Here is a 22,697-nt window from a genome sequence, read left to right on the forward strand (position 1 = left end):
GAAGGAAAAAACAGAGAGTATGGATTTCCTTCCTTCCTGCAAGTGAAGGGGTTTCAGAGATCCCCAGCACATTTGTAGTCATCTGCCAACAACAGTTCATAAAATATCCTGAGTTGGAAGGGACCCACTAGAATCATCAAAGTCCAACTCCTAAAAAGGATGGAGCGTTAGATTTAACACAACATTTGAGCAGCAAGACCCAAAAGGACAGTACAGTTCTTGCTGAGGTGAAACACCAACTGAAACTGAGACAGAAGCACAACTCTGGTGTCCTGAAATGCTCTGCTTCGTCTTTCCTGCTGCTGCCTTGGCAGTGAGTGCACTCACGGGAAAGGAATTTGGTCAGTGTTATAAATAGAAAGGTGATTAGCACGCTGGAAAGGGCTGATTGAATCTGGAGTGCTAAAAATGCGCTGAAATATTTCCTACACAAAATATATTCCTGCTGCAACTCTCCCCAGGATGGGCACAACACAACGGGCATCTGTGCAAACAGGATGCAGCTGAATTTTGCCAACAGAGGAAAACCAGTTACTGTCACATAAAGGTCAGGGTTTAGAGAATGTTTTAGGATAGGGTGAAGTGCAAAGCTGCGACTGCTCAGCAAAGTGAAGGGGGAGGAGGAGCGGCTCCTGCTGAGGGAGGGGAGCAGCTGAGACATGAGCTGACAGATGGCTCTCCGTGAAAAAGGGTCATTAATATTCTCCTGTCAGCATCCCAGGTTTAGAGGGATGTTTGAGCTGAGAAACCCAACACTTGGAAGCTGGGAAGTTCCAAAAGCTTGACACTCAGTTACAAGGGACAACATCCACTTGCTTTTGCACAGATATGAGAACCTACCAGAAATAAGCTCTTAGACAACCCAAGAGCTGAAAAACCCAATGTCCTACTAAAAATGGAAACTATCTACCTGTTTAATGAGCCGGTTTTAAAATAAAGCTGACTCTACAGAGATGCCTGTTACCATTCCGTAACACTAATGACCTGGAAGTGAAGCTGGCTGCAAACAACCCCAAAGCACAGAATCAATTTTTAGGGCTTAAGCAAGGAGCACTCCCTGGACCCACTCTTGAATGCAGTGACCTGCAGAGCTCTGTGGAATACAGACCCACGGTCTAGACCACCAGTGGCACAACTGGTTGAAAATCCATACACAGGAAGATTTGGTTGAAAGTCTTGCTCATGAAACAACCTTTCCACCCCAAAACCCACAGCAGGAAACCTGGGAAGATGAATTTAAAAAAAAAAAAATCCTTTTAGTAGCTTTTTCAGTGCCTTTTTTTTTTTAATTATACTTAAGAGGCTGTAATTACTAAAGCACATTTGAATGTTAGGCTTGTTATGGCAATTACCACTCTCAGAGCCCAGCACAGCCTGTGTCCAGAGCAGGAAATACAACCACGAGGATACTGAGCTGCTCCCCCAGTACTGCACAGCCAATGCCTCCAGGTACCCACTGCTGGAGCTCGGCATTGATTGCACGCCAGGCTGCTGGACTTGTCACCATGGGGACAACCCCAGCCTGGTGGCTCCTCTCTCTTCCACCCTGGTCCCCGCGGGCAGGCAGCAGCACCGGCTACTTACTTCCTCTCTCCTTTGTACCACTCAAAGATCGGGGCAGGAACTCCTGCACCTTCGCACCGTATCAGGCCGTTCCCTCCAAGCACCACACCGCTGGATTTAAGTTCCTGAATTGTGGGGGCAACTGAAAGAAAAGAATTGTAAAATGGATGTTGGCATCTGGACACGCAGATCATTCAGCGCCACTGCTCCTCGGTGCGCTCGGCCTGGCGTGAGTGGTCTCCAGCTTGGTTCACATTCAACCAAATTTGCTTCCAGCAAAGTCAAAATTACCCCACACCACAGGTTCTGAGATCTGTCCTATGTGTTTGGTGTAAAAACACAGCTGAGACGTGGAGAGAGATTAATCCAATTCTGAAAAAAAGCTGGTTGTCCAACAGTTACTCAGTGTAAGCCACAATTATAAGCATTAGTGTCATACAAGATGTATGTAAATCCTGGGAACTGGAAAGAAGCACATGGAACCCCAAGAATGGTGCACTCAGAGGCTCCCACTGGGCTCAGCTGAGGAATCCCTGGCATTGGGAGGGTACAGCAGTGCCCAGGCCATAAGGTCCCCAGTTTCAGCACCTCTTACCTCCTGCATCATGGCACCTGTAAACAGCACACAAACCCCGGAGCTCAGGTGGCCTCTGAGTCCCTGTTTTGCATATTTAAAAAATAAACCTTCAGGATGGTGAGCCACCCATCAATCTCACAGAACGGTGACTCTCCCAGCATTGCACTGGATATAACGTTGCTTTAGTAAATGTATTTTGTATTTTTAAATAGTAAACATTGTAAACAGTAATGAACATTTTGAGCTTAGAACCACAGATACAAATAAAGATAAAAAGCCATTGTCAGGTTTTCCAGTTGCCAGCAAAAGGCAACAGTGAGCTGAAAATAAAACACAGCAAATTCCTCAGGAAAGAGATTATCAAAGGGAACAACTGCCTCCCCCCTGGAATTTCTTTTATGTTTTCTAGTTTGATACAATAATTTATGTGCATCATCAAAACACTATAAAAACCAAACCACAGAACTTATAAATAAAAATCTGTTTACTTTTTCCCAAGCAGTTTTCCAGATGTTGCTTCAAGGTGTTTATGTTCATGTAGAGCTCTGACTGCCTCACGTCTGCTTCCTGCACCATCTCACCCACTGTTTATCGTCTATGTGGTCGTGGTGCATCCCCACCCCATCTTCAGACCTGATCTCAGAAGTTCCTGATAAACCTTGACCAAACCATCTGAGTGCTGAAACCTGCCTTGACTGTCCCAGTGGAGCCTGAGACACTCCCTGATCCCACCAGGAGCTCGTGCATGGTACGGGTGGGAACATTCAGAATCAAGAGGGGAATTTTCAATAGGTGCCTTTACACACCTGGAAACAGGAGCACACAGGGCTTTACCCCCATGCATGGGAACTGATTCTGGGATGAATGTTCCTGTCCCAAATCCAGAGTTAAGGCATTTTTATAACTACAGCAAACCTATTGAATCGCTTTGTAAATGTTAAAGTGCTCAGTGATTCAGTGCTGTTAAACCCTTTGGCAGCGTTATCTTTGCAGCCATACCCTTTGCACTCCCGTTTGCATTCCCAGCTTCTGTGTAAGTCATTCCAAATGGCTTCTGATCTGATCTTCCTGTGTGTGCTTTAACCTGGGCAGTAACAGAGCAACTCCTGACACCCAACTCTGTAAAGTCCCGTTTTCACAAATTCAAATTAAACCTACTTTTGCCAATACCTTTGATGGTGTTTCTTTAAAAAGCCAAACCCTTTATTTCTGACACAATTTATGAGATCTGAATATTTTACACAAACCTGCCACTAAAGAAGCATCAGGTCTATGACAAAACAGGTTCCCTCATCACACACCTGATGATTACAACAAACCAACCCAGAAACTCATTAATTTTCAACTGTTAACATTCAAATTTCCAGGAGATAGTAAGTGTCCCAGCAATTTGCAGGACTACTTCTGCATAATGTGCATAGGAAAAAATACAGATTTGTTTTGTTACTCCATAAAAATAACAGAGACATGTAATGCATTCCCACTCCTTCACTCAAGTTGTATGAGAGATGTGACCACTGAAAGAGCAAATAAGAGATAAGCAAAGGCCTGAGTCACATACAAAGGACTTTTTTCTAAAATGTACCACCTTCATGCTACCTCTGGATCTACTCACCTTTTGCTTGTTTGTTCTGTGTGTTTCTTAGTTTTTTGGTTTTTTTTTGCTTTGGATGGTCGGATGTTTTTTACATAATGAAGAACATCACTGACAATATGTTTTAAAATGAAATGATGCATAAAAATGTACAGCTTGCTGCTCCTTCTTCAGGCAGGAGCCCCAGGCCCCGTGCTCCCAGTGCAGCTGGGAAGGGATTCCAGCTGCATCCCAGCTACAAGCAATGATTCCAGGCTTTGCTATCTGGTGAGGATTCTGCTTGGAAACTACTGGAAAATTTCTAAAGAGGGAGTTTTCTTACATCTTGCTTTCAGAAAGATTTTGGATTCTGTTTCTTCAGAATAAGAATTAAAACCAATGTTCCCTGCCCCAGGAAATCCCTGGTTAATACGGGTATGGAAACATAATCGGGGATTGCTTGGAGCCACCCTCCTCTTGGATTTATCACTGTCAGGTTATTTTATTGTTCTGAGCCTGATACAGGTGTGTTCCTGCAGCACCGATTAGAAATGAGCTGAGCCAAAAATCCACCAGACGCACCTGCTGCCATGAGGGTGGAAGGCTGAGATACTCCAACTGAAATCACACAACCAAAACCTGCTGCTCTCACTGCCAAGGTCTGCTTTGGAAAAGGAAGAGACAAACTCCTGGGAGAGATTCTTAGGTCATCGCTATTATATATTTATATATTTTAATGTATTTTTTTATGCAATCAAAAAGACTCATATTTGAGGAGATATTTGGGAGCTGATTTTATTGCTGTCAGTCAAGTTGCAGCTGTTGGCATCCCCTGAGGTGTGGAACAGGTGAAGCTCCAGCTCCAGCCTCCCCTCAAACACCTACACCTAAAGCCTTCACTGGGTTTCCGCTCCACAAGTTCTGTGGGAAGAGATTCCCGCTGTGTTGCAGACACAGCCTTGTGTCTGAGTACTTCAGTATTAATACTAACAAACAAGCCAGCAAGAAAGTAACACCTTGTCTCAAAGGTACAGAGCATCAGGAGAGAGGAAAACCTCCTTCTGGTAGAGGCCGCAGGAGGAGGGAAGGGGGTGAAGCCCCCCTCGAGTTCCCAAGGTGGGGATTATCCCAGACAAGTCAGGGGGCTGACAGAGACCCTGCAGTCAAATCTAACAGTGATGTTACGAAGAAAACCTTGTGCAAGACTAATAATTTTAAACATATTTGTCATTTTTATATCTCCTAAATAATGGTTATATAAAATAATGGAGAAAAGAATACGATTACTATAAATCTGTCAGCAGCACTGGGCTTCTGTGGCTCATGTTTGAAGGTTTAGCCTCCCTGAGTGGATCCTCGTTTAATCCTCTCCCATGGTTCAACCCTGCAGAGAAAGGTTCTTAAAACAAATGCCTAATTTCTGAGTTGGAAATACATCACTGGAATTTATTTAATATCAATTTCTCAAATCTCTGTGAGTGCTTTGCTGGGAAAGGTTCTTTGGAGAGGGTGTCAGAGTCGTGGCTGCACTGGAGCTTCACCAACACCCTTCACGTCTGTCCCTGTGTGAGATGGCTCAGGAGGGAAGGCTGGGCTTGAGCCAAAATACATATTTATTATTCCCTAGAAATGCATATTTATGTATCCTCACATGAGGGATCTGTCAGGAGAAGTGTATGAGTGAGAAGAGTTGGACCCAACAGGCACTGGAGGCGATGCCAGATGTCACCAGGCTCACCAGGGGTTTGGTGTCATCGCGTGGGGCCCACGCAGGTCACCCTACAAAGCCCTGTGTGCAAGACCAGGCTGGACAGGGCTTGGAGCAACCTAGTCTAGTGGAAGGTGTCCCTGCCCATGGCAGGGGGTGAAACAAGATGAGTTTAAAGGTCCCTCCCAACCCAAACCTTTCTATGATTCTGATTCTGCACATCTTTGTTCCCCAACACCTTTGTGTGACTCAGGAGTTTGTGCTAGAAAACCAAATTTTACAACTTAAGTTCCATCCAAAAATTACTCAAAGTCCTGCTGAATCTGGTCCCCTCCCAGGTAGTTTCATTTTGCTTTTAAATGCCTAAGGCAACATTTAAAACAATCCCTGTCATTCACAGGCACAGGGAACACGCTAAAACTCCAGCTAGAGCAGGTTTCCCCTTTTTACATTTTAATGAGCATTGGGACTTTTATGCACATTAGTTATGTTGCCCTAATTACTCATTATAATTCTAATGTGCATTTTATATTTAATTACAATGCTTATAAAGATTTGGTATGGACAGTAAATTATTATAACTAGCATGTGCATAATGATTACGAGCTGAATTTATTAACTTTTACGTGAGCATTCAGGGCTGGCAACTTCCAATTTCACCTTTGTAAGCACCCATATTGTCTGATTAAACTAACATTTTTGTGGCATTAATTGTAAATGTCAAAAAAAAAAAGAAAGTCTTTTATTTTCCTAGTTTTCATCAGCTTTTAATTTGGTATCCTAATGTCAGCTTTTGTTAGTGAAATTGCTTTCCAGGATGTTAAGATAAAAACTTAGGTAAGAAAATGGGTTTTGAGATCTGTTTTGCTGCTCAGAAAACCAGATATCAGCAATATTCAAATATATTCATTTAGATATATGTACACATACAGTGTTTTACCAATACAGTAACAAGTCTTTACAAGTGAAACAGTATTAGTTGTGCTTTAGATAATTAAGATGGGCTTTTGACAATCTAGATTGTTTAATTTTGCTAATTTATTCTGAGCATCAGTCCTACCTATTCCCAAAATAATGGAATGGTTTAATAAATGGTTCTTCACATAAAAAACTTCTGTGCTGTGCAGAAACATTTGAGAGACATGCCTGTAACAACCACTGGGCTCAGCAACTAACAAGCTTATTTATTCCATCTTTTCTTGACGACTTATCAAAACACACAGATTCAGTGGGATCTTGACTTGTACATGCACATAAATTTTATATGCCAATGTACGAGATATTGGTAAGAATGTGGTTCTGTATGTAACCCAGCATCTCTATGTGCTTTTCCTGGAATGGTTTGGGTTGGAAGGGACCTTAAAGCTCATCCAGTTCCACCTCTTGCCATGGGCAGGGACACCTTCCACTATCCCAAGTTGCTCCAAGCCCTGTCCAACCTGGCCTTGGACACTTCCAGGAATCGGGCAGCAACAGCTTCACTGGGCAACCTGTGCCAGGGCCCCACCACCCTCACAGGGAAGAATTTCTTCCCAATCCGAGATCCAAATCTCTCTCTTTCTTCAGCTTTCCCTTTCCCATTTAGGATTTACCTTTACAAACACTATACTTTAGATGTTGGTTAAACAATTGTGTAAATACCTTGCACTGTTGGGAGTCAAGTGGATTCTCCAGCACTCTCTGTGTGGGATCTGCCTTGTCACATTGCACATGAATTTCCCCAAACACATCCCTCCCTCACCTCCATCTAATGGATTGCATTATAACCATCCAAATCCCTGGCTGCTGTGCAATTTATGGGTTGGAATATAAAACCTCCTGGTGTTGAGAGAAAACTTAAAATCCACAAGTAATTGTTATGTGGGAGGAAAACATAAAAATCAGCAACACAAAATAATACTTAATAAATAGTAGTCTGGCAGACAGGAAATCTTAACAACATGTTTTACAGGTATTTAAGGGATAAAAAAAGAAGAGGAAGAAACCTAATGAAACCTCCCAAAACCAGCAAAGCAAACAAAGACCTCGAGGGAGCTGGGAAAGAAAGGCGAGCTAGAAGAACTGCTTTGTTTCTCTGTCCATTGGGTTTTATCTCACTGCTTCATCTACTTAATCCTTCTGTTTTCCAACAAAGCATTTTTCTCCTTATATTCCCTTGAATGCAGCTCTGTAAATGTATTTTTATCCCCTATTAAAGGAGTTGCTCTAGCGTGGGAACACAAACCCTTCCCTTGAGCAGCATCCAAGGATGGGTGAGCAGCTCCAGCCATGACCTGGCACATTCCTCAGGTGACCTGGGATCCCTGTGTGCACTACATGGACAAATATTTGTGTGTGAGCATTGACCCACTGAACCCTTTGGCTACACACCTGTCTGGAAGCAGCCCTGGCCCCTGTGGGGGGGATGCTCCCCTGCTCCCTTCAGCTGTGTCAGGGGAGGGTGAGTGGTAATGCCAGCGTGTGTGTGGGGACTAAAGGGGAAAAATGAGAATCCGCATCCTGGAGCGGTACTGAGGAGCGAGGAGGAGGGAGGGGGATGCTGTCATACAGCTGGTGTCAATCCAGAAGGAAGAGCTGGCCGGGAGCCTGGGTGTGAACAAATACGAGCGCTTTTGCTTTGCTGTTTCTCTCCCTCTAAGGAAGATAAAAGCAATGGACTTCAACAAATTCCAGGAATTACTAAGTAGATCTTTTGGCAGTAAAGCTGAGGGGAAAATGAATTAAAGGAAGCTGGTAGTTTTCCAAGGAAAGAAAGTTTGGAACAAAAATGCAAAATCTCTCACAGTAGCTCAGAAATGCAGGCAGGGACCCGCTCTGGTCCCAGCAGACCACGGACAGGAGCCAAAGCACAAGAGTAGGTGAGGCAGGATGGAGACACCAAAGGGAGGGAGAAATCACTCCATAGACACCTTCCCAGAATGAAGGAAAAGTGGCCCTGTGCTCGGTTCCGCCTGACTGGTGCTCAGACCCCTAAATGTGCACAGTGGTGCCTTTTCTGTGCCACCAACTTGCAGCTTGGCCCCGCCAGGTCACCAGTCACTCACCTGAGCACTGGACCCAGCTCTGGGGACCCACGGCTCTGACAAGAAGGCTTTGGGGGACAACTTTCTAACTAATTTAACATCTTCCCCTTGGACATTTTTTCTCATCCATGTTTCTCCAACTCGCACCTGTAAGCACCACACCCCAAAAACTTGTGACATGTGACATCTTCTGCCTTCCCCTGTGATAAATGGGAATTAGTGAGACAACGTGAAGTGCTGTTGATGAACCCACGATGGCTGTTACCTTCCTCAGGGTCTCCCCCAGGTACAACCACATCTTGCTAGAGCTCTCACACATGTCTGGGGACGTGTGAGCAGACTGCCAGTCAGTCCCCTCTGAGCTTCAGACACCAGGGGCTCAGCGTTAGGACCCTGCCCAGCCTTTCTAAGGTTTCAAAAATAACAGCTTCCTCTTCATTTGCTTCATGTAGATATTTGATGAAGTTTATTGTCCTCACCTGATGACTTCAGATGACAATTAGCCCAGAAATGCACAAGAGATGTGTTATCTAGAACAAACCACTGCTTTATGGCCAGGCACTACTGTGGGTTCAACTGGAGTGCCAAAAGTTCAGGAAAACAGAAGGAACTGGGATTAGTAGAGCTGGAAAAGGTGATTTACTAGGGATATATTGCAGCACTAAGTGTGCAAGACAGGAGGAAAAAGGGATCAGCTCTTCTTTTCTCCTTATGGGCCAGGCAAGCACTGAAGCAAGATTTAAGGCTGGTAAGATACAGCAGGAAGAAGTTGCTTAAGGAGACTGTCAAGGTGCTCTTTCCCTTTTTATTTTAGAAGAAAAGGTTGACAACTTGCATACTGGATCTGGATGGACAGCAGCACTAGCCTGACTCCTCAGTTCCTTCTCTAGGTGGAATTTTTGTAGGTTCTGAGATCCTGGAATAATTAAGCATCAGAACCAATTCCTTTCCTCATTTCTGTGGATCCTGGTGTTGTCTTTAAGGTTATAAGCCAGTTTTCAACACAAGAGGGAAAATAATAAATGTTAATCTTCTTATGTTACAACAGTAATGAAATCTCCAGGTTGATGCTTAACTACAAAAATTGAGGTAAGGACTGGAAATGGAATTAAAAAAATAACTGAAAAGACAGAAGTGGAACTTTTTTGCAGCGAACTTATCCCATCCACCTGGGCTCTGATTTGCTATATCCACATCCATACCAGAGGAGCCAGGTGAGCTCCCCAAAATGCTGTTTCCAAGGCCAGAACTCATTACTGCTGTATAATAAATGGAAGCATAAGTCAGAGTTAGCACTGAACAGATTGTTTGGGGTTGCAAAGACAGCAGCTGTCACAGCTTGACAGCTTTCTTGTTAGTGAATCAGCTTTCCTGACAGGCTTTTTGATTGAAAACCCCTGTTCGCTGACAGTGTGTTGGAGCTCATGTACATATGTAGCTCATGAAGAATGAGAACGAGCCATGAAAGGTCTCCAAGCTATTGCTACGGATTAAAAAGAAGTGAAGTTTACATAAAGGGAGGGTTTGGTTCCCCCCTCCTCAGCAATAGTGGCAGATGTGAGCTGATGGAAACAGGACCACGGACACCGCGAGGTGACAAAGACTAGTCACGTCCACAGGGGGTTCTGACTAAAAGCAATAAGGCCCCAGAAATCCTGACTGCTTTCAAATGCTCTCAGAAAAGTTCATGTCATTGAAAACAAGTTTTAGAATTAAAATCATAAAACTCCAACTCAGTATAACTCTGACAGGGGCTTCCCAGACCTCCTGAAAGCCCAAAGGGAAGAGTAGATACAGCCATATTAATTTAAAAAGGAACTTGTTTACTCTGAGTGACATTTACTTTTCTCTTAAAGGCTCCATCTGTGTCCATAGTTTTAGTTGGCAGCTCCATGGGACAGGGAGAGGTGCCTTCTGCATCCTGCAGCACACCCAAAATACCTGTGCAAACCCTCCATCACTGCATGACCAAGGACCACATGGGACTTCCTTGGGCATCTTCACTCAAACAAAGCCACCTGCTTTGGACTTCTCCCTAAACACACAACCTGCACCCTTGTGGCACCAAAAAGCCAGCTGGCTGTGGGAAAAGCATTTTATTGACACAAATGCATCTCCAGGGTCTATCCTTCTCCCCCTCTCTCCAATCTGTATTCATTTATAAAATTATCCATATAAAGTAATTTCTTGCTCCTGTTTTGTGGTATTGAAACAGGTAAAAGCCAATGGATGGTGTACAATGGAGGCACTGAGGTCACCTTCTATTCTGAGATTAGGGCTTAAAACAAAGCATGCACATGATGCTGAGCTGGGAGAAAGCAGAGCCAAAATTTGAGAGCCACTGTTGAACACCAGCAACATCCAGGACTTCCCAGTTTGTCCCAGTAGATTGTTTAATGTTCTTATGACAACTGATTTCCAAAGAATATCACGCATTCCTCAGAAAGGGACAATAGATCCCAAGTCAACATTCAGATGCAGATGCTTTACATGGGAAACCTGGAATACTGGGAGTTCCTCATTTAAGGAAACTGTTGCTTTGAAAAGTAATTCCTAATTTGTCCTCTTTCTCCAGACTTTTTTTTTGCCATCAGTCCCACCAGGTGCAGAAGCAGCTGAGCACCTGGATTTTGACACATCCGATATTACACAGAATCTTTTCCAAACACGTTGGAGGTAGTGCATTTTAAGGGAGTTTTTCCAACTTTGTGAACTGAATTCTTTAGTCTAGCACTATTGTGATCTTTGTGCAACAGGTGCCAAACCAACACAGTTCATGATGTTCCCTGTATCTGGAAGTGTCTCAGAGTCTGGCTGTGCCTGCGAGGCATGAACTTCCATCACAAAACCTTGTGTTTGCTCTGCAGCTCTAAGGTCCAGAAAAGGTCACTTCAGCCTCAAAACAGTTTGTTTTTGTTTGAGAAGAGGCAGAAAACATGAAGAGAACCAGCTTTATGAATTATAAAGCCTGAAAAGGGATGTTGGTAATTTTTCCTTTCTTTGTGTCAACAGCACTGCTTTGTTTGAAACTAGAAAAGCAAAGCAGAGCTTCTCAAGCTGCCTTAGCTCCGACCTGCTGCCTCTGCCACACACTTGCTAACACCAGCCAATGGTCCCTGGAGATATCAAATCTCATTTAGCCATGTCAGCAGGGAAAACCAGGTTGCACCAACACCCTTACAGCCTTAGCAGGGTCTGAGTGTCCTGCTGGATGCCAAATGTAGCTGGGGTAGGAGCCAGCAGGGACCGTCCCACGTGGGGTCACACTGTGCCCACACGCTCACAAGTTGTGCAAAGCACATTCCTTTTGCACAACCATTTCAAACTGCAATTACTGGTCAAAAAAATATTAAAAAATAATCAAGGGATGGAGAGCTTCACAAGACTGACCCACTGTTCAGACTTGTCTTCCCATGATCCCACTTGGTGTCACCAGCACTCTCAAAATCCCTTTGACTGTCACCTCAAAGATACTGCAAGGGACAAGGAAGACTCAGTCTTGGCCCAAGCGATAAGGAATAATATAATTACTAGGAGAAATATTGCTTTACAGTGTGTTGACTATTAGGAGAAATACTTTAAGTAATTGTTTTTGCTGAAGAGTGATCTGGGCAAGTGAACACTCATGGAAGCTGGAGAGCTCTCCATTAATTTTGGCTTCTACCTGCAGTCTCACACAGCCTGCAGTCTCACACAGCCTGCTGAACACTCCAAATTGCTCCTTGAAACACAGGAGCTCTTTAGAGATGACTCATCTTCTATTAAAGCTTCAATTTTCCCAAACTGTATTTTAGCTGGTATTCAGAGTGGGATCACCTGGAGAAGCTGGCAGTGGGAGAAAGCATCCACCCCAGGCAGGATCAGCTTCCCAGGAGGGCTTTTCCTCAGCCACTCCCTGGCTTAGCATTCCATCAGGTTGGGGGGTTAACACCCACCTGCAGGTGTGAAATTCCAGCACCTCTGAAGATGACAGGACCTGCATGTTGACCCTTTGGGGAGCCATACCCAAGGAGAGGAGCATGTTCCTGCTCCTGCTGGCGCCAGGAGAAGGAGCTGCAAGAAAGGCAGCTTCACCAGACATGGATACACAGGGGTGTCCACAATCTTACTGTAATCTTATTTTGGCCTTAACGTGACATCAAGAGTAGAAAAGTAGATTAAAACTATTAAAAAAACATTTCATTAATTTTTTTGTCCACTTATTCATGAGCTGGTCCCACCCTTTCACCAACAATGGTCTGAAAGCTTCACACCAGTGTCTTCATAAAAACCATCAATATATTTGATCACAATATTTTTCACTGATTTTAGAAAGCGTGTCATGAGTGCTTCATTATTTCACAGAATCACAGAATCTGTGAGATTGAAAAAGACCTCCAGGATCATCAAGTCCAACCTGTGCCCGATCCCCACCTTGTCACCCAGCCCAGAGCACTGAGTGCCACGTCCAGTCGTTCCTTGGACACCTCCAGGGATGGGGACTCCACCACCTCCCTGGGCAGCCCCTTCCAATGCCTGACCACCCTTTCCAGGAAGAAATTGCTTCCTGATGTCCAACCTGAACCTCCTCTGGCACAGTTTGAGCTCTTCTTACTGTGGTTCAGAGGTCAGTTGTGGAGACACTCTAACATAGCAAAGGGAGAAACTGAGGTGTTTTTTGTGGCTTAAACTCTTAATTTGCCTTTGCAGCAGCAATGCTAGTGTACACTAGAGTACCATCTCCTGTCCCTCAGAAGGACTGAAGCTGCCTCCCTGTCCTGCAGCTTCAGCTGCCCTTGGCCAACCTGAGGTGCTGCTGGAGAGCAGAAGCCACTCCCTTGCCTGGCTGCAGTCCCAGCAACCTGCCCTGCACCACGGCAAGCACGGGATGTGCAGCCCCACCACCCCCTCACAATTCAAATCACTTGGCAGAGCTAAGCAGAGAATTTCTCTGAGAAGTTGAAAAACATCCTCCTTATCTGTTGGAGAGAGATCTTGAGTACTAATGCTCCAACTCCTTCAAACACCAGCCCTCGTTCTGTGCTGCCAAAGCCCCTGATGATCTGCTGTGTTGGCACAAATGCCACCGATGTGGAGGAGCAGTATAATCAATTCTGTCATGCTTCAATATGAGCAGCATTTTTCAGAAATATGCGGTAACCACACAGCAGTTTTCGGAACCTCAGCATAAACCATCAACCCCCCAAAGAAATCAATATTAATTTAGGAGCCCAATTGCACTCGAGTCACAAACTTTAACTATATTGTTTTAATCTGACTTCTGAAACGTTAATAAAAAATACACGAAGGATATAGCATGACAAACATCACAATTTACAAGAAGCTTCTCTCCCCACCAGCAAAGGGAAATATTTTCTTCAAACCAACTACATCCTTTCCCCACCCAACCAACTAAGGTGGCTTTAATTATAAGACCAGTTTTTATTGAATTTCTGTAAGTTGTTTTTCATTAAGTGTTACCATGAGATAGCACATCATGACTCCTTCAAGTGGTCTCAGTGATGAGAATGCCCTGCAAATTAAGTAAATAAGAATTCAATCCTAATGTTGACCAAAAATAATAACACCCTCCAAAGTAAACCCTGATTAATTACTTTGTGCATGAGCAATAACTCTATTTTACAGGATAGCAGAAATTCTACAAAAGTTCTTTATCTCATGCAAAACCTCTGTTGTTATTTGTTTGCTTTTACCTCAAATATTTGTTTGGCAGCCCCTGGACTGGATGACTGGACCCAAACCCAGCTCTGCTGTTACTGGCTTAAATCATGATCAAAGTTCTCATACAGGGTGTGCAAACACCTCATTTCCTTCAGCTGAGTAAGTTCTGTGTTCTCATACACTCAACCCACCAACACAGAAACTAACTCCAGTGTTATTTCTTCCCTCCCAGCTGTGTGATGTGCTGCAGGAAAAATGGCCCCTCCATCATTCCCTGGCAGCCTTCCTACAAGATTTTAATTGCAGTAGTATCTCAAATGGAAAACTGCTGAGCCTGAACATCTGTACAACAGAGAATCCCATTGTTAGAATTAGGTTAATATTGAACAATAACAGGAAAAACCACTCAAGAGATGGTCTTGCTGGGCTGATACAGAAACCTCCACACCCCCCTCCTTCCTGATCTGCCTGTGTTGCAGGCTGTCAGTGCATCCTTCGAGAAGTCAGGCCAGAGTTCCCCAACAGCACACTGGGGAACAGGGCTATTCCCCCTTTCAAAATCACAGAATATTCTGAGTTGGAAGGGACCCACACAACTCTGAGTTTGATCTTTTGCAACAGGTTTCAGATCAAAAGGAGTAAAGGCAGGACACTATCCCTTCCCCAGGTTTGCAGCAGCTAGACCTGGGGAATGGAAACCCAAACTGAAAGGGGACCAATCCTCATAGCACCTTCCCACAGAAAACCAGGAAATTTGTAGCAAACAGAGCAGGCTGAAGTCATGTCTTGGGTACAGCTTAGACAGGCCAGGTCACCTCTTGCACCTGAAGCTTCTGCCCCAGGATGCAAGTCCTTGGTGTGCACCAGCATCTCCTCACCCACATGTCCCAGACCAAGGCAGCTCACACAGAGCAGGACCACATTCTGGAGAGCTCACACTGCAGTAAACCCCACTGACCCAGTAACAGAACCAAATAGGAACCAGGACTCAGATTTATAGGAGTCCCTAATGTGACTTGGAAGCCAAAAATTCCATTTTTGAAAGGTAACCTGAGAAAAACATAACCTTTAGGAAAACATATTTCCCCAAAGGCAGTGAAACCAGATGCAGGAGGACTTTTAGCTTTTCAAAGGGTGATTTTGGCACTTCAAAAGGCCACTGCCAAGTTCAGTCTTCCTGTACTCCACATGGACCTCTTCAAACAGCCAGTGGGAATTGTGGCTGCTCAGTCAGTACCTGCAAATTGCCCTCTGTACTTACAATATTGGGAAATATGTCTTGATTAAAGAGAGACCAACCTACATGATGCTGTTTTCCCACCAAGATAAAATATTTGGGATTAAATTTCAGGTCCTCTGAGGTTGTGAGATGCATGCCAGCCACAGTCATGACTGGGAACTTCTGGTGGAGCAGCCAACGTGGTCCATGTTCTTCCCAGACCGGTTAACAATCAACATGGCAAAAACAAGGAGCCACAGAAACACCTACAACTGTTCCATACATTGTCCATGTTGTTTTTAGAAAAAAAGGTGTTGCACTTATGAACAAAAATAAATTTATGTAGATTCACTGATTTCTTAATAAAAATTACTCCTGGGCTCCCAAAGCCAATGCTGACCATAACCCCCCAGTCCCAAATTTAGTCAGGAATATAAATATGGAGCTGCACATCTGTGGCTATTAAAAATTGAAAGAATCAGAGTTATTGATTTAGGCTTCAAGAGAAGCTTCCTCCCCTCTTTATATTAGAAGAAAGTGGAAATTAAATCTAAATTGCTCTGAGCAATTTTAGACTTGGTGCCAAAGCAGAGGAGGACAGAGACTTTCAGAAAATATGTGGGCATCGCCTTTATATGTAATAGTTTAATAATTTAACAGAGGCAATTTTCTTTCTTGAATCCAAACCCAAAACCTTGCCAAGAAAATGTTTTTCCTAGGTCAGGAACAGTTCATAGCAAGACACTTACTGGGAAAACAAAGTCACAGCAACGTGTCCAGATCTGAGGAGCCCCAACAAACACTGAAATCCAAGAATGGTTCTCCCTAGTAGGTTTAAAGTTACAGATCTAACGAGGACAGAGGGGCTTGTAGAGTATGTGTGATTTCAAAGTAAAATCAGAGCATTACACATAATGTTATGCCAAGTGCCATAGCAACAGGAAGGCGACTTCTAAGAAATGTTAATGAGCTGAGCTGTTCTGCACAGCCCCAACCTGGCCAAGTGAAAACAAACACAGCACTTCAAATTCACTACAAGAAACTCACACATTCCTGCTAGAAAAATTCCCCAGTATAAAATACCTAATCAAACCATCACAGCAGGAAGGGGCTCAGGATCTGTACAGGAGACACCTCCGGAACAGCTTCACTGCTCCCTAAAAACCCAGTCCCACAGGACTGACACTGCCCTGGCTGAAAACCAGTGGCAGAACAGGGATGTTCAGGGTCCCTGTGCTCTGGACTTGAGCAGAACCCACAACAACCCAGGGGATGAGGGACCCTCTCTAAGCACACAGACACAAGGTCCAGAGGCAAACTTGATGAAATAAGGAAAAAAGCCCCCAGACCCCAAATTTAGATGACTTACTAAAGAACACAAAACACATGACACAAAAAGGAAAGGGTAAATGAGACAGAATCGTTCCAAACACAAAATGTGACCAATCAAATGACCACAATTCACAGGTTTATATTTCAGGTTAAGACAAGGAAAGAATAATGCAGCAAGTACTTGAATAAATCAAACTGATACACACCCAATTGGCTTAATGAGGTTCAGAAACTTATCCAAAAGCTCGATTAAGCAAATGCAGGGCTGCAATGTCATTCCTGAGGCGTGGGGTGAGCACCTAACACCGCCTCGGTGAACCTTTATGAGGCAAGGAGAGCACACCAGGAGCCAGAGACTTGCACTCCAGCCCATTTCTCTCCAATGCCCATAAAAATGCTCGTCAAGCAATCGAAGGTGTGAGAGCACCTGGAAGATAACAAGGAGATGAGCAATTGCCAACTGGCTGGTTAAGAATAGATTGTGTCAGGTCAGCAGATCCTGCCTGGAGCAGGGAACGGAAGCAGATGCTGTTTGACCACATCTCCCACGCACAAACAAGCTGGGCTTGGCTGAAAGCTGCCTTAGGTGAGGACCCTTTGTCTGTAAAACTGTGCTCAGGGCCCTGCTGCCCCATCTGCTCAGCTGGGCACCAGTCCTGGGCCTGCTGCTGGAGGAGGCGGTGGGTTTGTTAACATCATCATTAACAGAGATGAGAACCCTGAAATAATCCAGATAAATTGAACAAGTGGACAAAAACTCTGAAAACTCGACAAAACCAAACAGGAACGAGTTAAACACCCGTGAATCCAGTGAGGTGGTGAGATGGACATTCTGCAGGGGGTGACTGGTGCTGCTGGGGGTAAACCCCTTCCCCCCCCAAGGGTCCTGCTGTCACAGGGAAGACAAGTGCCTAGGGCCAAGTGTATGGAATCACAGAATCACTGAGGTTGGAAAAGCCCTCCCAGACCATCGAGTCCAACCTATGCCCAATCCCCACTTTGTCACCCAGCCCAGAACACTGACTGCCACATCCAGTCATTCCTTGGACACCTGCAGGGATGGGGACACTCCCACCTCCCCAGGCAGCCCCTTCCAACTCCTGACCAGCCCTTCCAGGAAGAAATTCCTCCTGAGGTCCAACCTGAACCTCCCCTGGCACAGCTTGAGGCCATGCAAACAGGCAGCAAAAATAATTCTTCCCCATCCTTGGCAACACAACACCTTACCTGGTGTGTTAGTTCAAGATTTAAAGACGTGGTGAACACAGGAAGGTGAACAAGGGGGGTACAGATTCACTGTCTGAGAATAGACTGAAGGAGAGACTGATCTCCGTTCCCCAGGGGACAGGTAAGGAATGGGGCTGTGATTCTGCGAGACAGAGTCACATTAGATAGTGTGACAAATGTCCAGTTAAGGACTGTGATTGAGGAGAGTTTGCTGCCATTGCTGGAGGTGTCTTATGGAGGGACTGGGCAAATACCTACTGGGACTGTGGATTCAGCAGCACAGCTCACAAGGTTAATACAGGCTATCATACCATATATCCACTTCCAATTCCTTTTCTCAATATTTTCAAGGCCTAATGGAAAATACCCATGCAAAGAGATGCTGCTGCAAGCAGACAAAGCTCAGTATCTGGAACATTTTGAGTTTTCTTTGTATTCTTTGTACTTACTGCCTGCAAAATGTTTCACATGAGTGTTCTCTTCATGGCACACTGGAGGCAGGAGAACTGCTGCATGTTGAACCCAGGCTGCAGGAGACTTTATTTCCTTCAAAGCAACTCATGGCAAAAAACTGCTTGGGAATTCTGCCCCCAAAATGAAGACCTGCCAGGAACACCCCAAGGGATCCAAACCAACAGACCCAACAGGTCCAGAGCTCTCAGGTGTTCCCAGCACCAGCTGGGCTCCCTCAACACAAGAACTCTAATGAAAGATGCAGCTCTAACAGAGCTGTCTAAAGAAGAACTACAGGAAAGTCAACCCTTAGCATAAATTATCTTAAAAGAAAGGGAATCCTGCAATACCACTCCACTTTAAAACCCACATTTGCTATTTATTTAGATAGCTGAGAGTTTTAAATGGATTAAAATAAATGCCAGTTTCCTGATGCACACATTCCATCCTTCAGTCTCTCAGCATGGCCTCAGTTCTTCTGGAAATTCCAGGATTTAGCAGCTGCCTTCAATATTTTTAAGCATGACACTAATAGAGCAGAAGAGAATCAGTGGAGTGACAGTAGCACATGGAGAATTTCAGACCAGTTTTCAGATGACATATTAAATCCAGGCACTGGTTCATTCAAAGCAGGGTTCAATATTATAATCTATAAATCAGTATTTGCCTTACAAAATGTAATGGAAAATGCTAATAGGATTTACTGGAGCAATGAAATTGGATCACATCTTATCTATTTGAACTTGATTTGGTACCATATTCCTTCGTCATCAGCCAGCAGCTTCAATGGCTTTTCTCCTCTCCTTCCCGCCCCGTCCTCTCAGAATTCAGGCATAACCTCAGGCCACCGTTTCTCAAAGGGAAATTAGGGGGGACAGACATAAATCAAGTAGAGAATGTAGATTATGCAATATGAAGCAGTATAATGAAAAACTCCTGTAAAGTCATTAGAGCTATAACATGTGTGCCTGAGCTCGTTGTTTATGTAGGGTGGGAAGCTGCCCAGCCAAGGAACTTGAATTTCAGAGAGTAATTTAAACCTGGTAATTTTCTTGTCCACGCTCGGGTGACTGAACACCCGCTGTATCGATGAATATCCGTGTTCGGAATTACGCTTCTATCCACGGGAACCACTCTGTGCTCATTGATACATTCTATTAACTGGGCACAATAAAGTCTTGATTTATTCCCAGTTATCAGGTCTACGGGAGAGAATCTTCCCTTTATCAACAGGGAGATGTATGGAAAGTTGTCAGAGGCATTTAAGTGACAATGTTCACACAAACCTGGCTCTGTGTGCTGGGGGGTAGGAGGGAGGTGTAGCAGGACATGGCACGAGACACGGTGGGGGAACACAGAGATGGAACAGGGATCACCCACACTCTGAGATGAAGTGATGCTTCTGCAGAACACGACTGTCCAGACCCCATCACGTCATTCAGGTTGCAAAAGCAGGAATCATGGAATCCCAGACTGGTTTGGGTTGGAATGGACCATCCTGTCCCACACTGTGCCTTGGGCAGGGACACTTCCACTAGACCAGGCTGCTCCAGCCTGTTCTGATTTGGAGCATAAGCCACACATGTTACTTCCAAGAGTATTTTCTATCATAAGCACTCCAGGTGGGGACTTTTGTGAAATTCCAGGATCCCTGCGAGACTAAAGGAGGAGAGTTCGGTGTGTTGGTCACAGTTTAAGTGTTGCCCACCAAGGAACTGAGTCATGAGTAAATGGAATTCAAAGCACATGGACCTGGAAGATGGGCAGAACATCCCTGCACCAGGAACACAATCATGGAATGACACTGGAGTGGGTAAGAGCAGCAGCAGAGAAAAATCAGAGTAGTTTAGATTGGAAAAGCTCTCTAAGAGCATCGAGTCGAACCGTCCCTCAGCAGTGCCAAGGCCACCATTAATCCATGTCCCCCAATTTCTCAAGGAAAAGAATGGAATTTTTGGGGGGATGTGGAGGGAGAAAGTAGTGCTCTTCTCAGTTTGTCAGAGAAATGAACAGTTGCCTTTAAAGAAGAAACAGGATGGAAGGACACTTGACAAAGGAAACTGCCCAGCCAGGACAATCAGAGGTGCTAAAGGCTTCCTCTCTTTTATATTTCTTTTTTTAAGAACTTTGCAGATTTAAACCTGAAAATAAATTTGATATAAATTTCTTACAAATAGTTACCAGTAGGCAAAGCACAACTCTCCTAAACAAAACATCTGGCTTTCATAGATGTCCTGCCAGGCCAGCTCAGTAGCAAAAGAGCGTCATTCCACTGGTTTGGTGGCAGGCACAGCATTCCCACTGAACAGGGCTGCCCACCCAGGCTGTCCTGGGCAGAGAAAGTCATCCCCTCATGTCCCACCTGCCTGGAACAATGTGCCCATGGGGCTGATCATGGCACATGAGCTCTGACAGCACCCCTATGCCTGGTGCAACCCTTTCCCAGCTGCAAAAAGCTGTTTTTCTGCCTGGTCGGGATGGATGAGAATCAGCAGCAAGGAGCACATGTTGGAAGAGCTCCTGCACTGGGCTCAGCTGGCTGGGGGAAACTAAAACCCAGCCAGGGTTATGTCAGCAATCAGCTGATCACTCAGGTGTACAAACTGCTTCATGCTGTAGCCACATCCTATTTCTACATGTCTTCCACTTTATCCCTGTTTCTTCCTTCCCTAGTGTAATGGGTTGACCCTGGCTGGATGCCAGGTACCCACTAAAGCCACTTTCTCACTCTCCTCTGCAACTGGACAGAGGAGAGAAAAAAAACAGCAAAGGATTCATGAGTTGAGATAAGAGCTGGGAGAGGTCAGTTACTGATTACCTTCATGGGCAAAACAGACTCAAAGTGGGGATATTCCTTAAATTTATTACTAACAGGATAAGAGCCAAAGAGTGAGAAATAAAAAAAGTCTTAAAAACACCTTCCCCCCCACCCCTCCTTCCTTCCATGTTCTCCCCTCCCTCCCTGCAGTGGTGCAGGGGGATGGGGAATGGGGTTATGGTCAGTTGTTGTTTCTGCTGCTGCTCAGGGAGAGGAGTCCTTCCCCTGCTACCTGGGGTTCCTCCAGGAGACAGTCCTTGATGGACCTCTCCAGTGTGAGTTCAGGGAGAGCAAATCACATCCCATCTGCACCCCTGGACACAGTCATCGCTCCCCAGAGAGACCTTGGGTGGCTGGTGCAGGAATGAGCCACCACTGCTCAGCTTTACTTTCGTGGCACTGTCAGAATGAATTTTTCTCATCACAAAGCCAACTGGAAGACTCAAAGCCCCTGTTAAGGAAACAGTGATGTCAGGTCAGGAATAGTTCCAGCTCTGGCACGATTTGGGGCACAGGGCACACACCAACCAGGGCATTGGTTGTGTGTTGCACTGAAACAGCAGTTTTGGCTTTGGTCAGCTAAGCTGATGCTTTCATCCAAACTAGGACTCATGTATGTCTAGATCTTGACTTGGAATGTAAGAAAAATTCAGGAGTTTATCACATCCACTGTGATCTTCTTACTTAAAAAACCCCAAATACCAAAGCAAGCAGGTTTAGCAGCTTCTCCCGTTCTCTGAACAGGAGACAGTTGGTCTCACCTTAATTGAAATCCCCATGATATGAAATAACACAGATGCAATATTTGTTTTGCTAAAACCAGGCTGAGCTCACCATCTTTTTGCTCCCTACTGTGAGTTATGGCCAAAAGCCATTTTGGGGAGCAGTTTGTTGGAGGTGTCACCCATAACACCCAGGGCGAGCCTGAGCAAATGTTTGCACAGGTTCTCTTATTGAGAGTCTTCCAGTAGTAACTCACTGCACAGAATGTAAAGGCCATTTGTTCCATCAGACACTATCCATTGGTGGTTTACCCTCCCACAGAGCCCATTCTTTAGAGCACTGCCTGTTTTTGGAAATGCAGCAAAGCTGAGAGAGGTGGAAACACATCAGTGAGGGCAAAGAAACAAACAGTGACAACACCGATGGACTCTGAGAGAGACTCCTCAAGCTGCTCTGCAGTTCAAGTCTGTCCTTGTGACTGATGATCACATCCCTACACCTGAGCCTCAGGACCTGCAGGCAGTGTCACCAGCCAGCACAGAACTCAGGGCAGTGTCACCCAGCATCCTAGTACACCATCAAGCTCTTCTGTAAGTGCCTTGATCCACCATGTCCCTGGACAGCATGAACTACAAGAGCGCTGGTCATGAATGAACACCCCCTGAATTCCCTGATGTCACAACTGGCCCCAGCAGTGACCAGAGGACAAGGGGCTTTGCTGCCCGTATCAACAAGGACAGTGTCTGTGGGGGAGACACAATGCTGACATTTGTGACCAATAAAGCTGCCACAGCAATTCTAAAGCCAGAAACTGTTACAA

General features: G+C 44.9%; 1 protein-coding gene and 1 long non-coding RNA gene across 2 annotated transcripts in view; both read right to left on the reverse strand.

Annotated features, from left to right (window-relative positions):
• The window catches only part of LOC126635329 (uncharacterized), a 494,663-nt gene that overhangs the window by 72,274 nt on the left and 399,692 nt on the right, over positions 1-22,697 (reverse strand). The window lies entirely within an intron of this gene.
• NEGR1 (neuronal growth regulator 1) overlaps positions 1-22,697 on the reverse strand; it is a 232,562-nt gene that overhangs the window by 72,274 nt on the left and 137,591 nt on the right. Inside the window, exon 5 of the mRNA XM_050306397.1 lies at positions 1,585-1,705. Coding sequence (XP_050162354.1) covers positions 1,585-1,705 — 121 coding nt within the window. The remainder of the gene's footprint in view (positions 1-1,584; positions 1,706-22,697) is intronic.

This window comes from Myiozetetes cayanensis, unplaced genomic scaffold (genome assembly GCF_022539395.1).
Source record: "Myiozetetes cayanensis isolate MyiCay16 unplaced genomic scaffold, myiCay2020 scf12, whole genome shotgun sequence".
NCBI classification, from domain to species: Eukaryota; Metazoa; Chordata; class Aves; order Passeriformes; family Tyrannidae; genus Myiozetetes; species Myiozetetes cayanensis.